This window comes from Piliocolobus tephrosceles, chromosome 4 (assembly GCF_002776525.5).
Source record: "Piliocolobus tephrosceles isolate RC106 chromosome 4, ASM277652v3, whole genome shotgun sequence".
NCBI classification, from domain to species: Eukaryota; Metazoa; Chordata; class Mammalia; order Primates; family Cercopithecidae; genus Piliocolobus; species Piliocolobus tephrosceles.
The window spans coordinates 49,144,179-49,166,633 of NC_045437.1; the positions used below are offsets into that span (position 1 = coordinate 49,144,179).

Below are 22,455 nucleotides of genomic sequence, written 5' to 3' on the forward strand. Positions count from 1 at the left end.
ACGCCTGGCTAATTTTTGTTTTTTTAGGAGACACAGGGTTTCACTATATTGGCCAGGCTGGTCTCAAGTTCCTGACCTCAAGTGATCCACCAACCTCAGTCTCCCAAAGTGCTGGGATTACAGGCATGAGCCACTGCACCCAGCCTCAAGCTCAAAAAAATCAAAGGTCTTTCTTCCACCCTGTTTCCTCTCCTCTACATTTTAAGTAGTATTTTTGTATCTTTTCTAGAACTTCTTTATGCATATACAAGCATACAAATGTATATTTCCCTCCATTTTACACAAAAGTTAATATACTGTAGGAACCTTGCTGCTTTCTCCTAACAGCTTATTAACTTGCTATCGATCTTGAGTCAAACAATGGTATAGCTGAGGTAAAAGAAAAAATAAGTAAAAGTTTTTTTCTGCCAAGACCATTCAATGGGGAAAGGAGAGTCCTTTCAACTAATGATGCTGAAACAACTGCAGATCCACATACAGAGCAATGCTCGAGCCCTTCCTTATCTCACACCCAAAAACTAGCTCAAAATGGATCACAGACCCAAATGCAAGAGCTAAAATTATAAAACTCTCAGAAGAAAACAGAGGAGTAAATCTTCATGACCTTGGGTTAGGCAAAGGCTTCTTGGATAAGACATCAAAAGCACAAGAAACCAAAAGAAAAAATGCATAAACTGGATGTGATCAAAATTTAAAACTTTTGTGCTTCAAAGGAAGACATCACTAAGAAAGTAAGACAGCCCACAGAATGAGCAAAAATATTTGCAAATCTAATAAGGGACTTGTATTCAGAACATATATAGAATTCTTACAACTAAATAAAAAGACAAATAGCCCAATTTAAAAATGAGCAAAGAATCTGAATAGACATGTCTCCAAGGAAGACATATGAATGGCCAATAGGCACATGACAAGATGCCTTGGCCAGGTACAGTGGCTCATGCCTGTAATCCCAGCACTTTGGGAGGCTGAGGTAGGCATACCACCTGAGGTCAGGAGTTCAAGACCAGCCTGGCCAACATGGTGAAACCCCGTCTCTACTAAAAATTCAAAAATTAGCCAGGAGTGGTGGCATGCAACTGTAATCCCAGCTACTTGGGAGGCTGAGGCAGGACAATCACTTGAACCTGGGAGGTGGAGGTTGCAGTGAGCCAAGATCACACCACTGCACTCCAGCCTGGGCAACAGTGTGAGACTCTCTCAAAAAAAAAAAAAAAAAAAAAATGCCTCAACATCACTAGTCACTAGGGAAATGCAAATCAAAACCAAAATGAGGTACTACCTCACACCCACAAAGATGGCTGTCATCAGACAAACACACAATTACTAGTGTTGACAAGAATGTGGAACAATCAGAACCCTCACATGCTGCTGGTAGAAATGTAAAACATGTATTGGATAGATTGGAAGTTTTTCAAACTGTTAAACATAGCTACCAGATGATCTGGCAATTCTACTCATAGGTACATATCCAATAGAAATAAAAACATTTCCATGCAAAAACCTATATGTTCAAAGCGCCATTATTCATAATACCGAAAGCAGAAGCAACCTAAATGTCCATCAACTGATGAATGGATAGATAAAACACAGCATATCCATACAATGGAATATTATTCAGCCATAAAAAGGAATGAAGTGATTCCTCAAAAAACTACACACAGATTTCCATATGATCCAACAATTTCACTTCCAGGTATATACCCAAAAGAAATGAAAGCAGGAACTTGAATAGAGATTTGTACACCCACGTTCATAGCAGCATTATTTGTAATAGCTTGAGAGTGGAAGCAACCCAAATATCGATTGATGGATGAATAAACAAAATACAGTGTATACATACAACAGAACATTATTCAGCCTTAACAATGAAGGACACTCTGACATCTGCTACAATATAGAACCATGAAGACGTTTTGCTAACTGAAATACGTCAATCACAAAAGGACAGATATTATATGATTCCACTTACATGTGAGGTACCTAGAACAGTCAAATTCATAAGGACAGAAAGTAGAATGGTGGTGCCAAGGTGGCAGAGGTGACAGAAATAGGGAGAATTTCAGTGGGGAAGGATGAAAATGTTCTCGAGATAGATGGTAGTGATGGTTGCACAACAATATAAACATACTAAACATCACCAAGCTGTACTGAAAACACAGTTACAATGGTAAGTTTTATGTTATGCATATTTTATCACAATATTTTTAAAACATCAAAAAATAGTTAAAATGGTGTATTTTATGTTATGCATATTTAATTTCCATCAACCAACATTCTTATGTTCTTACCAAGGGGGGTCCTCCCAAGAAAATGGTACCCTGCTTGCGTACGATGATGTTTTCATCAGCCATGGCAGGCACATAGGCTCCTCCTGCGGTGCAGGAGCCCATGGCCACTGCGATCTGGAATCCAAGCACACGACAAACAAATGAGATGCAGCTCGTGCAGCGACTTCTATAGTGTTTGATCCAGAATCCCACAAACACTGCAGTGACCAGAGGACATTACGGGTTGGTCCCTGAACATCATTTAAAAAACAAAGTCCTCTAAATGTTTCAAAGAGTTTTCTGACTTCTTGTATCAAAACATTTTCAAGGGCTTATGTCTCACTTTTACAAAACTTATGGACAATCTAATCTCCCTGTCAGAGAGAAGACTGGCCTGATAGACTACTGGCCTGAGAAACTTACGGAGAGAAGAAACCCACAATATACCCATAATTTTGCAAAACTGTATTAAAAGGATAACTTTTATGTCTAATAATAATAATAAGTCCTCTAAACATTTGCCACTTACCTCACAGGAATACTAAAATAACTCTTCAAATGGACGTTATTAATATTTTGTTACGCTGGATGTAATACTTTCTAAATATAAAACTAATGTTAAGACCACAGTTTAAAACCTTGCTCAAAAGAAAAGTCGATTGTATTGAAGCTGGGTGATGTGTACATAGGGTTCACAGTACTATTTTCTCTAGTTTCGTGTGTTTAAAATTTTCCATAATAAAAAGCTTTAAAAAAATCTTGCTCGCAAATTAGTATGATACCAAGAATAATAAATAAAAGTTTGGCTGATGACTTCTAAATAGGAATGAACAATACCACCAAAGAAAAATAAAGTATATAATGAATATTTTTAAAATTATCATATGAAAGCAATTTTTGCTACTAATTCCAATATTCCATCAGTTTTCCTTACAGGCATGCAAACAACATGTTCTGAAAAACAGCATGCCATACTAGTATAATCAAAAGATGAAAGGTAACATGAGTTAGCATCTTTCCATCTAAACGGCCAACACAAAAAGCATTCTTCCTCAACTAAAGCTTTCATGTATGTTATTAAAAGTGGCTTCAACGTTTATTTGTCAACATATTACAGAAGTGATTATCACTTACAGTTTTGCTTATCAATCACCCAGAAGTTTGTGTTACAGATATCTATGGCTACAAAAAACCTGCCTACGAGCACAGAGAAACCCTCACGTAGCATTGTCACAATAGCAAAAATATGTAAATAACCAAGATTTCCATCAATACATTTTGAACAGATAAATAAACTTTTAAAGGGGTATATTCTTTTCAAATCTGTGGCAAAAATAACAAAATGTAATGTTAACGCTTAATAGATCCAGGTAGTGAGCACACAAGCATTCAGTTCTATTATTCTATATACTTTCTGCATGTTGGAAATATTTTATGGGCTTTTTCAAGTTTCTGTGGGAAGCAAAGGACACAATTTTACCTTAGCATACTGTTCTCTCTACCAGAACACTGAGTTCAGCTCAAACTATTTCAGTACTCAAAAAGAAATACAGTCAAGGAACTTAGAGAAGAGTCACAGTGATGTCAAATCTAAAAGGGAACAGTTTTCAAAAATAATACCTAAAGAACTAAGCAGGCATGGCAGAGTCCCATGAAAACAACCAGAGGGCAAAAGGAGGAAAAAGAAAACAACTGTCAGCAAGAATTCAAAGACCAAGATGAGGGAGGGAGGTAGGGGAGGAAACAGAGGAAGAGGAATTATTGTGTTGAGATGTAGTTAGACAGGCTCGGCACAGTGGTTCACACCTGTAATCCCAGCACTTTGGGGAGGTCGGGGTGGGTGAATCACTTGAGGCCAGGAGTTCAAGACCAGCCTGGCTAACATGACAAAACCCAGTATTCACTAAAAATACAAAAATTAACTGGGTGTGGTGGCGCATGCCTGTAAACCCAGCTACTCCGGAGGCTGAGGCAGGAGAATCACTTAACCTGGGAGGCGGAGGCTGCAGTGAGCCAAGATCACGCCACTGTACCCCAGCCTGGGTGACGGGGTGACAGTCCATCTTAAAAAAAAAAAAAAAAAAGGCAGGGGGTGGGTGTGGTAGCTCACACCTGTAATCCCAGCACTTTGGGAGGCTGAGGCAGGCGGATTACCTGAGGTCAGGAGTTTGAGATCAGCCGACCAACATGGAGAAACCCATCTCTACTAAAAATACAAAATCAGCCAGGCATGGTGGTGCATGCCTGTAATCGCAGCTGCTCGGGAGGCTGAGGCAGGAGAATGGCTTGAACCCAGGAGGCAGAGGTTGCAGTGAGCCGAGATCGCACCATTGCACTCCAGCCTGGGCAACAAGAACAAAACTCTGTCTCAAAAAAAAAAAAAAAAAAGAAAAGAAAGGAAGAAAGAAATGTCATAAGACAAAAGTAAGAGAAATGATGAAACTAAATGCCATCATACCATCTACTACAGACTGAATGTTTGTGTCTCCTCCGAACTCATCTGTTGAAGCCCTGTCCCCAGTGTGATGGTAGGTGGAGGCAGAGGCCTTTGGGGAGTAATTTGGTGAGATGAGGTCATAAGGTAGGGCCCCCACCCCCCATGGGATTAGTGCCCTTATAAGGAAGAGACAGGAGATCTCTTTGGCCACCACATGAGAACACAGTCAGGAACAGGGCCCTGACCAAGAACCAGGCCATGTGTGTACCCTTATCTCTGGGGACTTCCAGCCTCCAGAGTTGTGAGAAATAAATGTCTGTTGTTTAAGACATCCAGTAGTCTATGACAATTTGGTATAGCGGCTGGAAATGACTAAGATACCATTTGAGTAGGGGAAGAACAATGGAAAGGAGATCTAGAAAAGCCTCACAAGGGAATAGCTGACAAATTATTAGCATATCTACTTCAGGGAATTTTACTATATGGCTAAGGGACGCTTCCGACATGTTTCTCCACAGTTCCTCAACAACCAAGGAAATCAGCAATCCACCTCTCTTGACCCTAGCTACACAAGCTCAGAAAAGGACAGGAGATTCTGGTAACCAAGCTTTTAAAATGGTCCCCCCAAACCTGTGACTTGGTATTCACATTCTGTGTAGTTCCTTCCTCTTGAATATGTGGTGGGTCCAGCGACTCGCTTGTAATAAAGAGAATATGGCAAGTGATGGATTGTCACCTCTGTGGTCAGGCCATGAGAAACTGTCTACTATCCTGCTGGCCCTCTTGCTCTTGCTGGCCCTCTTTCTTGTCTTCTCCCTCTCTTGCTTTGATGAAACCACGTGACAAGCTGTGAGATGCTCTAGGGAGAGGCCGTATGGCAAGCAACTGAGGAAGGCCTCTGGTCAACAGCTCGTAAGAAACTGAGGCCTGCAAAGTGCTGGACCCTGCCAACAGCCATGGGAGTGAGCCAGGAAGTGGGTCCTTCCTAGTCAAGCCCCGAGATGACTGCAGCCATGTGAGAGACCCAGAGCTACGCTGCGCCCAGACTCCCAACCCAAAGAAACTGCGAAATAATGTGTGTTGTTTTACACCGCGCAAGTTTTGGGACAATTTGTTCTGCCACAATAGGACAATTAACACAGAGATCAAAAAACATCTATCTTAAGTGACTACAATTAAAGTGCATCTGAAGACTTGAGACAGACTTTGTTTGGAAGTACTTATCTAATGTTGTTCTTCAAAGAACCTATCTAAACTGTTCAACTATTCCAGAGATGGCAGACAGTATGTAGAACAATTTTTTTTTTCAAGAACAGTTTATAAACCATACGTCAGAAATATGTACAACTTTCTGTGCCATCCCAGAAAGTGAAGGAAAACCAGGAACAGGACATGGAAACCATGTTAGCCAGGATGGTCTCTATCTCCTGACCTCGTGATCTACCCGCCTCGGCCTCCCAAAATGCTGGGATTACAGGTGTGAGCCACTGCGCCCGCCTTGAAATGCATTTTTAAAACAAGCCAAGCAGGGTAGCACACGCCTGTAATCCCAGCTACTAGGGAGGCTGAGGCAGAAGGATTGCTTGAACCCAGGAGTTCAAGACCAGGAAACCATTATATTAAGTGAAAGAAGCCAGTCACAAAAGACCACTTATCATATATGATTCCCTTTACATGAAATGTCCAGAACAAGCAAATCTATAGACAGAAAGTAGCTTAGTGGTGGCCTAGGAATGGGGCGGACTGGGTAGAAATGGGGAGTGACTGCTATTGGGGAAACGAAAATATTCTAAAATTGATTCATTCAACTCTGTGAATATCCTAAAAGCCATTGAATTGTACACATGAAATGGGTAAGTTATATGATATTTGAATTATATCTCAACAAAGCTGTTGCAAAAAACATTTTTTTTTTAGCTTTATAATTTCTTTTTTTTTTAATTATACCTTAAGTTCTAGGGTACATGGGCACAACGTGCAGGTTTGTTACATATGTATACTTGTGCCATGTTGGTGTGCTGCACCCATCAACTCGTCATTTACATCAGTTATAACTCCCAATGCCATCCCTCCCCCCTCCCCCGCCCCCGATAATAGGCTCTGGTGTGTGATGTTCCCCTTCCCAAGTCCAAGTGATCTCACTGTTCAATTCCCACCTAAGTGAGAACATGCAGTGTTTGGTTTTCTGTTCTTGTGAAAGTTTGCTGAGAATGATGGTTTCCAGCTGCACCCATGTCCCTACAAAGGATATGAACTCATCCTTTTTTATGGCTGCATAGTATTCCATGGTGTATATGTGCCACATTTTCTTAATCCAGTCTGTCACTGACGGACATTTGGGTTGATTCCAAGTCTTTGCTATTGTGAATAGTGCCGCAATAAACATATGTGTGCATGTGTCTTTATAGCAGCATGATTTATAATCTTTTGGGTACATACCCAGTAATGTGATGGCTGGGTCAAATGGTATTTCTAGTTCTACATCCTTGAGGAATCGCCATACTGTTTTCCACAATGGTTGAACTAGTTTACAATCCCACCAACAGTGTAAAAGTGTTCCTAGTTCTCCACATCCTCTCCAGCACCTGTTGTTTCCTGACTTTTTAATGATTGCCATTCTAACTGGTGTGAGATGGCATCTCATTGTGGTTTTCATTTGCATTTCTCTGATGGCCAGTGATGATGAGCATTTTTTCATGGGTCTGTTGGCTATATGCATGTCTTCTTTTGAGAAATGTCTGTTCATATCCTTTGTCCACTTTTTGATTGGGTTGTTTGGTTTTTTCTTGTAAATTTGATTGAGTTCTTTATCGGTTCTGGATATTAGCCCTTTGTCAGATGAGTACATTGCAAATATTTTCTCCCATTCTGTAGGTTGCCTGTTCACTCTGATGGTAGTTTCTTTTGCTGTGCAGAAGCTCTTTAGTTTAATTAGATCCCATTTGTCAATTTTGGCTTTTGTTGCCGTTGCTTTTGGTGTTTTAGACATGAAGTCCTTACCCATGTCTATGTCCTGAATGGTACTACCTAGGTTTTCTTCTAGGGTTTTTATGGCATTAGCTCTAACATTTAAGTCTCTAATCCATCTTGAATTAATTTTCATATAAGGAGTAAGGAAAAGATCCAGTTTCAGCTTTCTGCTTATGGCTAGCCAATTTTCCCAGCACCATTTATTAAACAGGGAATCCTTTCCCCATTTCTTGTTTTTCTCAGGTTTGTCAAAGATCAGATGGCTGTAGATGTGTGCTATTATTTCTGAGGGCTCTGTTCTGTTCCCCAAAAAAATTTTTTTAAATAAGAGTCAAAAACTAAGTACAAAGGAGTCAAAATTCTCAAACAAGTATCTAACAGGCAAAATCTTGTTTTTATTTTTAATTTTGGGGAGTACATAATAGGTCTATATATTTATGGGGTACATGAGTTTCTTTTTTTTTTTTTTTTTTTTTTAGTAGAGATGGGGTTTTGTCATGTTACATTCATCTGTGGTACAACAAAGACGTTACATGAGCTCACTGGACAAATGATCGGAAACCCCAGAAAGAAAATTCTGTGGCATTCTCCACTAAGAGGACACTGAAAGGATATAAGATGCATGACCAGAAACTTGGCCCAGGCCGGTCCTGAACTCCTGTGCTCAAGCGATCCTCCCACCTTGACCTCCCAAAGTGCTGGGATTACAGGCATGAGGCACCACACCCAGCCGGAGACGTTTTGATACAGGCATGCAATGTGAGATAAGCACATCTTGAAGAATGGGTATCCATCCCCTCAAGCATTTATCCATTGAGTTGTAAACAATCCAATTATACACTTTAAGTTACTTTAAATGTGCAGTTATTATTATTGACTACAGTCATCCGGTTGTGCTATCAGATAGTAGGTCTTACTCATTCTTTCTTTTTTTTTTTTGTACCCATTAACCATCTTCACATTCCCCCAACCTTCTACTCCCATTCCCAGCCTCTGGTAACCAACAGGCAAAATCTTAATATTGCTAAAAACAAATTTTGATGACAGAAATAAAAATTAAATTAAAAAACAGAGATAAAAGAGCTCACTAATGATTAGTCACTGTCATGCAATGTCATACAATCTCTTCTCTCTTTTTGTTTTGAGACTCTGTTGCCCAGATTGGAGTGCAGTGGCACAAACACAGCTCACTGCAGCCTTGACTTCCCGGGCTCAAGAGATCCCCCCACCTCAGCCTCCCGAGTAGCTGGGACTACAGGTGCACCACCACGCCCAACTAATAGTCTTTGTAATTTAGTTCTGAGTCATTCACTTATTCACAAAAGGTGACAAAGTGAATGGAACAAGAGTTCTGCCACTGTGTCTGCTTTCTTTTTCTTTTTTTTTTGGAGATGAGGCCTCCCAATATTGCCCAGGTAGCACACCTGGTCTCAAGCAATCCTCCTACCTCTCAGCATCCTAAGAAGCTGGGAGCACAGGCATGAGCCACTGTGCCCAGCTGCATCTGCTTCTTCCTGTATCTGCTTCCTCCTCTCACAAAGCACAGGAATCCCAGGGCCAAATAGCATTAACAACTTGCCATGTCCCAAAGCATTCACTGGTGGTATCACAAAGACGTCACATGAGGACACTGAAAGGACATAAGATGCATGACCAGAAACTTTTCTGACCAGACTCAGAGGCAGAGATTTGGCTTGTGATGTGGTACAACACAGGCATTGTGCCAGGACAGACATCACAGGGACCTGCATCTGCAATGGGACAGAGGTAAACTCCAGAGAACTCCACCGAGAGGCCACAGTCCACCCAGTCACCAGTGAGGTGGGCCTGCTCTGTGATAGGAACAAACACCTCTTGCAAGATGAGGTGATTCTTTTTTTTTTTTTGAGACGGAGTCTTGCTCTGTCGCCCAGGCTGGAGTGCAGTGGCCGGATCTCAGCTCACTGCAAGCTCCACCTCCTGGGTTTACGCCATTCTCCTGCCTCAGCCTCCCGAGTAGCTGGGACTACAGGCGCCCGCCACCTCGCCCGGCTAGTTTTTTTGCATTTTTTAGTAGAGACGGGGTTTCACCATGTTAGCCAGGATGGTCTCGATCTCCTGACCTCGTGATCCGCCCGTCTCAGCCTCCCAAAGTGCTGGGATTACAGACTTGAGCCACCGCGCCCGGCCAAAGTGAGGTGATTCTAAGACTTGAATCAAGAGTAAGAATGTACAAGAAGGATGAGGATAAGACATACCTGACAGTATCAATTCTTGTCATCCCCTCCACAGAAGGCACAGGAAACATTTCTGAGCAAAAGGAAATGAGATGCTACAAAACAGAGGTAATCATCTGGAAAAGCTTTAGATTGAATTTCATTACCCTCCAGGTCTTGCCTAAACAAATAGAGACTGGGTCTCCTTATACGAAAAGCAAATTACATATTGTAGGTCAGCAGCCTGCCCCATGGAAAGGGTCTCTGACAGGGAGCTAAGAGGTTTTTGATCTAATTCTGAAAAGCTAGGTGAACTCTAGACCTCAGTTCCTCCCTGCAAAATTGTAGAATACTATCCAATTCATGGAAATATTGTGATAAATGTAATGTAACTTGGAGGGAGAAAAAAGTTCCAACTGCTTGATGAAAAAGCCATTAAAAATATAATAATTTCTTCTAATGTCACCTTACTTCTTTTTCAATTCAAAGTAGAAAGCAGATACTACTGCCCACATCACATTTTTCCTGCCCCACCTGAAAAACCACCATTAAAAAATAAAAATCACAAAATATACATCTCAATTCAATAGCTGTCAAGAATTTAAGAGCATTATCAACTATACTGACTGATCAATACCACTGATTTGATAGTAGTCATGCTTATCTATGCCAACTGGATAGACTGAAATGCACACAGAATACAAAAAGTCTATCTTACCCAGTATGTTCTGTTTCCCCCTCGATCTTTTTGTCAGGGAGCCTCAAAGTAATCAAACAGTGATTTTGTTTCTCCTAGGCCCTATCCATCTCCATCACAGGTTGAAATTAATTTTTTTTTTTTTTTTTTTTTTTTTTTTTGAGACGGAGACTCACTCTGTAACCCAGGCTGGAGTGCAGTGGCACAATCTCAGCTCACTGCAACCTCTACCTCCCGGGTTCAAGCGATTCTACTGCCTCAGCCTCCCGAGCAGCTGGGACTACAGGCACATGCCACCACACTCGGCTAATTTATTGTATTTTTAGTAGAGAAGGGGTTTCACCATGTTAGCCAGAATGGTCTCGATCTCCTGACCTAGTGATCTGCCCGCCTTGGCCTCCCAAAGTGCTGGGATTACAGGTGTGAGCCACCACGCCCACCTTGAAATGTATTTTTAAAACAAGCCAAGCAGGGTAGCACACACCTGTAATCCCTGCTACTCGGGAGGCTGAGGCAGGAGGATTACTTGAACCCAGGAGTTCAAGACCAGCCTGGGCAACATAATGAGACCTGTCTCGAAAAATAAACAAATAAAACAAGAGGCCACATGGGTTCATGCCTGTAATCCCAGCACTTTGGGAGGCCAAGGCAGAAAGATCCCCTAAGCCCAGAAGTGTGAGACCAGCCTGGGCAACACAGTGAGATTCCATCTCTACAAAAATAAAAATAAAAATTAGCCAGGCATAGTGGTGTGCACCTGAAGTCCCAACCACTTGGGAGGCTGAGGCAGGAGGATCACTTGAACCTTCGAAGTCAAGGCTGCAGTGAGCTGTGACTGTGCCACTGCACTCAAGCCTGAGCAACAGAGTGAGACCCTATCTTACAAAAAAAGAAAAAGGATGCAGTACCTATCCTAAGCTTCTCAAAATAATTACCAAGGTGAAAACAGTGAAAACCAACAAGATACATTTCAAAAATAATAAGCTAAGGCAAGCGGGGAGGAGGAGGGAGATAAGGTAAGAGGAAAAACAGGAAACCTGAGAATAATTTTAAATATGTCTCCAAAAAGAAGTGAAAATAGGCAGAATACAACACAAAGGAAAAGAGAAAGGCCTGAGGAATTGCAACTAAGTATGGCTAGATGAATGATGCCTATTTCAGAAGAAATAAACTATTCATTCAAACAAAAACACCTTGTTGCTTATACTAAAACAAGAAAGAGAACCAATGCACCAGAGCAAAGATCAATCTACAGCAAACTAGACGATCACTAAATTATAAAAATGAAAAGTAATGTGAGACCTAAAGAAAACACATATGAAGATCCCACTTCTGCAGAGGATTCTAAGTCTCAAACTTAAAAAGCCAGACATGGAAACCATAATCAGTGTCTCAGACTGTTTGCTGCTGCTATAACAGAATACCCAAGACTGAGTAATTTATATAGAAAAGAAATTTTGGCCTGGCATAGTGGCTTATGCTTATAATCCCAACGCTTTGGGAAGTTGAGGTGGGAAGATTGCTTAAGCCAGGAGTTCGAGACCAACCTGAGCAACAAGACTTCACCTCTACAAAAAAAAAAAGAAAGAAAAATTTAAAAAGGAATTTACGGCCGGGCGCGGTGGCTCAAGCCTGTAATCCCAGCACTTTGGGAGGCCGAGACAGGCGGATCACGAGGGAGGTCAGGAGATCGAGACCATCCTGGCTAACCCGGTGAAACCCCGTCTCTACTAAAAAATACAAAAAACTAGCCGGGCAAGGTGGCAGGCGCCTGTAGTCCCAACTACTCAGGAGGCTGAGGCAGGAGAATGGCGTGAACCCAGGAGGCAGAGCTTGCAGTGAGCTGAGATCCGGCCACTGCACTCCAGCCTGGGCGACAGACCAAGACTCTGTCTCAAAAAAAAAAAAAAAGATATTTACTTTTCACAGTTCTGGAAGCTGGGAAATCCAAGAGCATGGCACTGCCATCTGACAGTCATCCCATGGTGGAAGAGCAGAAGTTGGGAGGGCAAGCGAGGGCAAGAGTGTGTGAGACAGAGAGTAAAAGGCCAAACTCCCACAATGACAGCATTAATCCATCCATGAGGGCAGAGCTCTCATGATCTAATCGCCTCCCAAAGGTGCCACCATTTAACATCACCACAATGGCAACCACGTTTCCAACACATAAACTTTTGGGGGACACATTTAAACTGCACCTTTGGGAAAATAAAAGAAGCACATTGCAAAGATCATCATGTCATCAGGCCTCAGATATGGAGAAGGCCCAGAGAAGACATTCTCATAACATGAGACTCGAAGAAAGACCACCAGACACCAACACATCAACTCTTTAAACTCCAGAAACAATTAAGGCGTCTTAAAACCTGCCACGAAAGAAAGATGAAACAGAAGAGAACATAAAGGTAAGTACCTAGCTTAACTATCTTTTCTGCTTGACAGCAAAAGAAAATGTTGAAACTTGGAAGGTCTATAGGAATCTATCCACATTCTTATAGCAGCAAAGATATAGAAAACTCTAGAGATATGATTGCCAATAGACACACTCTTTGAAATAAGTAGGTAAATGAATTTACAATGGGCAAGGCAAATAACATTAAATAAAAACCAACCTTGGAGAGAAAAACAACAACTAAATTTGAGTAAGGAAGCTGGTGCTTACTATGGAAATGAATACATAACATAATTGAACTTAAAAGTGATTAACTTATATAATAAATATAAGGAATTGTTTTATCAGTCTGTCTAAACCAAAGTCTTAAATAAACAACAAAACAAATATTAAAATCAGGAAATAGAACCACTCAATATCTATCATGTTATAACTTTAATAGTTACAAGGAGATTCATCTTTTAATAAATATTAAGTAAATAGCATCTCAGGGAAATGTGTGAGGATATAAAAATTCATCTAAATTGTCTCTAATCTCAAGTAGCTAACAGACTAGTAGAGGAAATTAGTCCAGATATATCTAGATCAAAGGAATAAATGCCATTAGTAAGGCACCGTACAAGAACTATGGGAGCTAGGAGAAAGAAAAGATTACTTCCAGTAAAGGATTCTGGGATTTCCTTAAAAGGGTGGCATGGGAGATGTGTCTTGGAAGATGAGTTGGAGACTCAGACCCAGGAGGATGAGGGGAAAGAGGACCAGCACAGGCCTGAGCAGATGGTCAAAAAAGGCCAGGGTATATATGGAGACCAGTGACTGCATCAGGTTGACTGCAGTTTAGGGTCCAGGAGCAATAATGCTAGAAAGTTAGGTTGAAATCTGATCACACGGGGGCTTAAGTATTGGACTAAGAAGTAGGAGCTTTGTTTTGTAGCAAATAGTAACAGGGGGGCCATATAAAAGAATAACCTTGCAGCACGTGTCCACTGTATGGGAAAGGATAGACTAGGCAGGCAGGGATACCAGGCAGGCGAGGTTAGAGCCACAGCATAGTGATAACAAAGGCCTGAGCTACCTCTGGGGGTGACAGTAGGAACAGAGTGGAGAGGACCTACCCAAAGGTGAAACCAACAGGACTCATCAGTGTATTCGGCAAAGGCTTAGGATGTGTTGACTTTGTGCCTAGCATCAGAGCAACTGCCGGGGATACAAAAATGACAAAGATGTATATTTTTGACCTAAAAGGACTAAGTAAGGGAAAATGCAGAGAAAAGAGCCAAGGATGACATCAAGTCCTAGGGAGAGAGCAAGGGAGTGCTAGCAGCAGATGGGAACTCAGGTGAAAGAACAAATGAGCAGTGTAAGTTAATGTGTTCAGTGTCTAGTTTGAACCTAAGTCTGAAAAGACAGAGGAAAAAGTGATTTTCCTACTGTCTGACACTGTCACTCAATACTTCTAACACCAGATATGTGGGGGTATTTCTCCACACACCAAGCAGTTCTCTAGCAGGCACCAGCTGTCCTCTAATCCAATTCAGTTCTTACACTGTCTACCTAGAGACACCTCAGATCCCACAGACTGAGGGCTCAGTCCTACAAGATGGCCCTCACTTCAGATGCCAATCCACAAGGAGCAGGTTGTCACCTATATTTCTGATTGACTGTAAATCGGGGCTGCCACTACCCATCCTTGGGTTTGATTAATTTACGAGAGTGGCCCACAGAACTCAGGGAAACACTTTACTTATGTTTACTGGTTAAGAAGGACACCATAAAGGATACAGATGAATGGCCAGATGAGGAGATACATAGGGTGAGTCTGCAAAAGTCCTGAGTGCTGGAGCTTCTGTCCCCACAGAGTGGGAATGCACCATCTTCCTGGCTTGGATGAGTTTGCCAGCTCAGATGCTCTCTGAACACCATAGTTTAGGGATTTTTATGGAGGCTTCATCACAGAGGCATAGTCCATTATTAACTCAATCCCCAGCCCCTCTCCCTCCCTGGAGGACAGGGCTGGGACTGAAAGCTCCAAGTTTATGGTCATGGCTTGGTCTTTCTGGTGACCAGCACCATCCAGGAGCCCACTAAGAGTTGCCTCATTAGAATAAAAGATGTTCCTATCACCCAGGAAATTCCAAGGGATTTTGGAGCTCTGTGACAAGAATGAGGGTCAAAGACCAAATCATAGAACAAAAGATTCTTCTAGTATCCCTATCTACAAGGTATTAGGAATCCTGTCTGAGGAACTGGGGCAGACACCAAATATTGGAACAAAAGAGCCTCCTAGTAACCCTACTGCTCAGAAACTTATGAGGATTTTAGGAGCTGTGTTCCTGGAACTGGGGACAGAGATCAATGTGTATATTTCTTGTTATTTCACACTAAGGTACCAGCAGGAAATTGACTGAGAAAGCAGAACCCCTGAGGTTCAGTAGAGATGTAGAGGGGGGTCAAGACTAGAGAAAGATCAGGGAGATGAAAGGTAATGAGATCTGGCTAAATCATTAAATAAATAAATAAGGGCACACCAGTGGCATGAAGCATAAGGAGAATTTCAGGAAAAAGGAAAAAAATGATGATACCAAGAGGCTGTGCAGAGTGGCAATCTGGTCTCGGCTGGTGAAACTCTCATAGAGCACAGAGGTTTGAAGGAGTGAGCAGTCAGAAATGAAGACGCTATGCCAATCCTTAAGAATGTTGGCTGGGTGTGTTAGCTCACACCTATAATCCTAGCACTCTGGGAGGTCGATGCAGGTGGATCACCTTAGGTCAGGAGTTCAAGGCCAGCCTGGCCAACACAGTGAAACTTCTTCTCTACTAAAAATACAAAAAAGTTAGTCGGGCCTGGTGGTGCATGCCTGTAGTCCCCGCTACTGGGGAGGCTGAGGCAGGGGAATTGCTTGAACCCAGGAGGTGGTGGTTGTAGTGGGCCGAGATTGTGCCACTGTACTCCATCCTGGATGACAGAGTGAAACGCCATCTCAAAGGGGCGGGGAAAAAAAAAAAAAAGTAGCCACCCAGGGTGGGAGAAAAGCTTCAAAAACAGCAGAAGCCAGAAAAGGTCTTTATCTTTTGGCATCATTTTGGTGCTTTTTGTTTCCTTTAAAAAAAAGGTATCAACATGATTTTGGGGTGTGAGAAGAAAAATAAGCAGATAAAAAAAAAATTGTTTTTTCATTTTTAAAAGATGGGGACTGGGCTCGGCACAGTGGCTCACGCCTATAATCCCAGCACTTTGGGAGACCGATGAGGGCAGATCACTTGACCTCAGGAGTTCGAGACCAGCCTGGGCAACATAGTAAAACCCCGTCTCTACTAAAAATACAAAAACTAGCTGAGCATGATGGCATGTGCCTATAGTCCCAGCTACTTGGGAGACTGAGGCAGGAGAATCCTGTGAGCCTGGGAGGCACAGGTTGCAGTGAGCCAATATTGCACACCACTGCACTCCAGCCTGGAGGACAGAGCACGACTCCACCTCAAAAAAAAAAACAGAGAGAGAGAGATGGGGTCTCACTACGCTGGCCATGTGTTAGATCTTAAACTCCTGGCCTCGAGCAATCCCCCACCTCAGCCTCCTGAAGTGCTAGGATTAGAGGTGTGAACCACCGTGCCTTGCCCAAGAAAATTAATTAGAGTAAGAGAAAGATCAAGATACTATGGAAACTTAAAAATACAGTTCATAAAAATATGGGAAGGCAGGCCAGGCACAGTGGCTCACGCCTGTAATCCCAGCACTTTGGGAGGCCAAGGCAGGCAGATCATGAGGTCAGGAGATCGAGACCATCCTGGCTAACACAGTGAAACCCCATCTCTACTAAAAATACAAAAAAATTAGCCAGGCATGGTGGCAGGCGCCTGTAGTCCCAGCTACTCGGAAGGCTGAGGCAGGAGAATGGCGTGAACCCAAGAGGTGGAGCTTGCAGTGAGCCAAGATCGTGCCACTGAACTCCAGCCTGGGAGACAGGCTCCGTCTCAAAAAAAAAAAGGAAAAAAAAAAAATATATATATATATGGGAAGGCAAACCTTAACCCTAAACCTCCTATTCCTATTTAAGGGAAACATGAAAAAATAAAGGCTAAGAGAAGTAGCTCAAAGAAATACTGATATGTGGTGTGTGTGTGTGTGTGTGTGTGTGTGTGTGTCTGTGTGTGTTTGTGTATATTATAGACATTATAAATAATATGAACTATATAATATGAATTAGATATATAATATGAACCTCTTGGAATTTAAAAAAGAAATTTCTGTTATCATATATTGAGTCTCCATAGTATCTTTTCTGACCCTTTCCTGAATATATGAGCCCTAAACCTGAAATCTGCACTGAAGATGTCAGGCTTTGTGTGAGCACTTTTCTTCGTACTGAAAACACTAGTACTTACTCCATCTTCCTTCTTTGATATATCATATATTATAAATGTATATATTTTCTGGAGACAGTGTCTCATTCTGTCACTCAGGCTGGAGTGCAGTGGTGCAATCATGGCTCACTGAAGCCTCAACCTCCTGGGCTCAAGTAATCCTTCCACCTCAGCCTCCCAAACAGCTAGGACCACAGGTGTGTGCCCAGGTTGGTCTCATCTGGGCTCAGGCAATCCTCCTGCCTTGGCCTCCCAAAGTACTGGGATTATAGGCATGAGCCACTATGCCCAGCCCTAATATTTTTAAAAAACAAAAATAAAATAAGTAAAAGGAAGATAGATATTCAGTCAAATGTCCTTCAGATATTTTGAGTTTTTTATCATAAGCAGGTATTGCTTATTCCAAGAAGTATGTACACTTTTGATTTTTAAAAGATCTGATTTTAAAGCACTTCAAACTTCAAAGTTCCACAGGAATAGAGACTTCAGCAGGCAGCAGAAAGACACAGCAAAGAACATGTTAGATGATAGGGGGCTATAGTGCTTAAATAGTAGCCTCCCCCAACAAATGACAAAAAGATATAGCCATATCCTAATCCCCAGAATCTGTAAAGGTGATCTTATTTGAAAAAGGTATCTTTGCAGATATAATTAAGAATCTTGTGGATTACCTGGGTGGTCCCTAAATCCAATGACAAGTGTTCTTATAAGACAGAGAAGGAGAAGACCCAGATACCCAGAGAAGGTCATGTGCAGATGGAGGCAGATATGGGAGGGAGGTAGCCATAAGCCAGGGGAATACCTGGAGCCACCAGGAGCTGGAAGAGGCTAGGAAAGGAACAGAATGTCCCCTGGAAGCACAGCCCCGCTGCTACCTTGACTGCAGAGTTATGGCTTCCAGAACTTCACAGAATAAATTTATGTTAGCCAAGCATGGTGGCTCACGCCTATAAACCCAGCTACTCGCAAGGCTAAGGTGGGAGGATCGTCTGAGGTCAGGAGCTCAAGACCAGCCTGAGCAACATATCAAGACATTCATCTCTAAATAAATACATAAATTTCTGTTGTTTTAATCCACCCTATTTGTGATCATTTGCTACAACAGCCCTAGGAAACTAATAAAAGGTAAGTTATAAAAATTATAACACCAGGCCCAGCATGTTGGCTCAGGCTTGTAATCCCAGCACATTGGGAGGCTGAGGCAGAAGGATTGCTTGAGGCCAAGAGTTTGAGACCAGCCTGGCCAACATAGCAAGATCCTGTTTCTCTAAAAGATAAAATTATAATACCAGATTAACTGGAGATCATAATAAGAATTTCATATAGATAATGCAACGGCCATCTGTGCAAAAGTAAGCAAAGCCGAAGTTTCTATTTAGATAAATAAAGCATAAAGGTAGGCAAGGTCATTGTGTAACAGTAAAATATACCATAAACAATTACAACCAACTATGTTGATAGAAAAATCAAAAAGATATACAATAATTGCAAGTGTAGATTAATTAATCAGAATATTAATAAAAATATGACAAACTTAAGAAATGCTATAAGGAAATGAAAACACAGTAGCAGTATCTGTATTATAAATATTCCAACGATGCAAAAAAGATTACAGAATAACAAACATCCATTAGCCTAATACCTAGTCTTAATAAATCTTGACATTAGGCAAAATTTACTTCAGATCTTTTTTTTAAGGAATAACGTATTTGGCCGGGCGTAGTGGCTCATGCCTGTTATCCCAGCACTTTGGGAAGCCGAGGCAGGAGGATCACGAGGTCAGGAGATTGAGATCATCCTGGCTAACACGGTGAAAACCCGTCTCTACTAAAAATACAAAAAATTAGCTGGGCATGGTGGTGAGTGCCTGTAGTCCCAGCTATTCAGGAGGCTGAGGCAGGAGAATGGCGTGAACCCGGGAGGCAGAGCTTGCAGTGAGCCGAGATCACGCCACTGTACTCTAGCCTGGGTGACAGAGTGAGACTCTGTAAAAAAAAAAAAAAAAAAAAAAAGGAATACAGTGTTTGAGATATAGCTGAAGTGCCTATCTATCTCCCACCTCATCCCTGTCTCCTCCTTCCCACCTCAGAGGCAACCACTGTTCTAAAGCTGAGTGTATCACCACTCCCACGTGCATATTTGTACACAAATAATATACAGTAGGATTTGATGTATTTAACCTTTACATACATAGTAGTTAGCTGTACATTGATTCTAGTATTTTTTTACTCAATCTACTTTTTGAGACTTATGTTGACAGATGCAATTTTAGTTCATTCCTTTTAACAGATAAAACTGTATTATTAATTTCCCATTAATGGACAGTTAGGCTATTCTCTAACTTTTGCTCTAATAGACAACGCTACAATGAATTTTTCTTTCTTTTTTTTTTTTTTTTTTTTTTGAGACAGGGTCTCATTCTGTTGCCCAGGCTGGAGTGCAGTGGTGCAACCACAGCTCGCTGCAGCCCCAAACTCCCAGGCTCAAGTGATCCTCCTACCTCAGCGTCCTGAAAGCTGGAACCACAGGCATGTGCCACACCACACTCGGCTAATTTTTTATTTTTTTATAGAAACGGGGTCTCCCTATGTTGCCCAGGCTGGTCTCTCACTCCTGGGCTCAAGTGATCCTCTCACTTCAGCCTCCCAAAGTGCTGGGATTTCAGGCACAAGCCACAGTGCCCGGGCATGAACTCTTCTAAGTATCTCTTCATGCATATATTAGAGTTTCCCTAGGCATAGCCCTAGAAAAGGAATTACTGGAGCCCTTTCTTTTTAAACCCTGTTTTCCTTTTAAAAACCTGTTTTTTGTTTGTTTGTTTGAGATGGAGTCTCGTTTCATCATCAGGCTGGAGTGCAGTGGCACAATTTCAGCTCATTGCAACCTCCGCCTCCCAGGTTCAAGCAATTCTCCTGCCTCAGTCTCCCAAGTAGCTGGGACTACAGGCACGTGCCACCACACCCAGCTAATTTTTTGTGTTTTTAGTAGAGATGGGGTTTCACCGTGTTAGCCAGGATAGTCTCGATCTCCTGACCACGTGATCCGCCCACCTCGGCCTCCCAAAGTGCTGGGATTACAGGAGTAAGTCACCGCGCCTGGCCTAAAACCTGTTTTAATAATCGTATTACAACATAGGACTATTCCTATAGTTAATAAAAGGCTCTAGTTGGAGACAACCTAAGATACTCTCTGTGGAAAAAGATTAGATTTTGTTTTAAATTCTGTTTTACTTTCAAGCCACCACAGAGTACCTAATTAGTAAAGACATTTGGAGTAAAAAGCACCACTGTACACTTCATTCATGAAAAATTACCTGTGCAATATTTTTAGAAGACATAATTGCCTGATTATAGAACAAACGGCCAAAGTGGTCTCGATCTGCAAACACATCAGCTTGTCGAGGTAAGTATGCTCCTCCTGAATCAGCTGAAGACAAGGAAAATGAGAAAAATAAGTATCTCTATGAACAAGAGGGAAACTTGTATCACTGACAGTATCGGTTCTTAGTCACATTCACAAAAAACTTGCCCTTTCTAAACTATTATAGAGCCTCGTTCTCCAAACCCCCAATGCAGCCAAAAGGATTCATTGCCCCAAACTCATTAGGCTTCCCTACCTCTGTGCAAAATTCTCCTTGAAATATTTAGAACATGCTCTCCTTTGAGGATCAGCTAAAGCCCCAGAAACATCATAAATTCTTGAAGAGTTAAGGTGGAAAAGTCTCTTTCCTTCTTCCAAACCAATACAAAAACCATCTACAGAATTCATATAACAATTTATACATATTGCCTTCTAATACTGTTTTTATTGCAGATTGGAGTGGTGGATACATATGTCAGCTGCGTTCAAAGCCGAGCTCATTACTTCATAGCTGTGTGATTACAGGTGTGTTTCCTAGCCATCCTATGCCTCGGTTTCCTTACCCATGAAATGAAGATAACAAAAGGAGCCATATCGTATATTAGGGCGACTTGAAAAATATATAGAAAGCACTTTGTTCAGAATCTGCAACCATTAAGTCTTTTGTTGGTTGCATATTATATGCTGTGTCCAATTCATTATGAGCTCGCTGAAGACAGAGACAACAAAATCCCCCTCACTGTATCCCCTATAATGACCCGCACAGCAACTGCAAGCAGCTGGGCCTCATTTGCTATTTTCTCTATGTGCAGAGCAGTTTGTATTGTGGGTTAACCAGGTAAATTCAATTTCACAGAACAAATAAAAACAAAAAATACCTCTACACCAGTACCCGTTCAAATACCTGCATAAATGACCAACATATGTTGGAATTTTACCAGACTAACCCAATATCCAGGAAAGGCCCCTTTTAAACTGCTTTGCTTTCAGGTTCTTTGATTTAAATGTATTCTAATTTCAAATATAGGTTTACTTTCATTGGAAATTAAATTTACTTTAAATTACATCTGCTCAAATTATATAATATTTGAACATTTAACACAGTACCTGGCACTCAAGAGATCTATAAATATTGACTAATTTTTTTCATAGTTTGAATCCATAAGGTTAAAAGAAAAACAGAATCTAGAGAACAAAAATTTTTTAAAACCTGAAACCCCGTCTCTACTAAAAATACAAAAACTAGCCGGGCGAGGTGGTGGGCGCCTGTAGTCCCAGCTACTCGGGAGGCTGAGGCAGGAGAATGGCATAAACCCAGAAGGCAGAGCTTGCAGTGAGCTGAGATCTGGCCACTGCATTCCAGTCCGGGCGACAGAGCGAGACTCCGCCTCAAAAAAAAAAAAAAAAAAAAAAAAAAAAATTTTTAAAAACTACACAACGTGTAGAGAAAAAAACTGGCATGCATCAAAATGTCTATTATGCACTAGCACTATGAGCAGTTCCTGGTTACTTTCCCCCAGAGTTTTCAGCAAAGAACTTGTGTTTCCTTTATAATTATGGGAGAAATCAACACTTTTTTTTTTTTTTTTTTTTTTTTTTGGAGACGGAGTCTCACTCTGTCGCCCAGGCTGGAGTGCAGTGGCTGGATCTCAGCTCACTGCAAGCTCCGCCTCCCGGGTTTACGCCATTCTCCTGCCTCAGCCTCCCAGCCTGAGTAGCTGGGACTACAGGCACCCGCCATCTCGCCCGGCTAGTTTTTTGTATTTTTT

At 41.7% G+C, this 22,455-nt stretch overlaps 1 protein-coding gene across 2 annotated transcripts in view; it reads right to left on the minus strand.

The window, feature by feature from the left end:
- MCCC2 (methylcrotonoyl-CoA carboxylase 2) overlaps positions 1 to 22,455 on the minus strand; it is a 68,125-nt gene that overhangs the window by 28,851 nt on the left and 16,819 nt on the right. For both annotated transcript variants that reach the window (XR_002730837.2, XM_023207946.1), the window contains exons 6-7: positions 20,640 to 20,752; positions 2,292 to 2,405 (exon numbers count right to left, since the gene is read on the minus strand). Coding sequence is in view for 1 of the 2 variants with exons in the window: in XM_023207946.1 (XP_023063714.1) it covers positions 2,292 to 2,405; positions 20,640 to 20,752 (227 nt within the window). In the remaining variant the exon portion in view is untranslated. The remainder of the gene's footprint in view (positions 1 to 2,291; positions 2,406 to 20,639; positions 20,753 to 22,455) is intronic.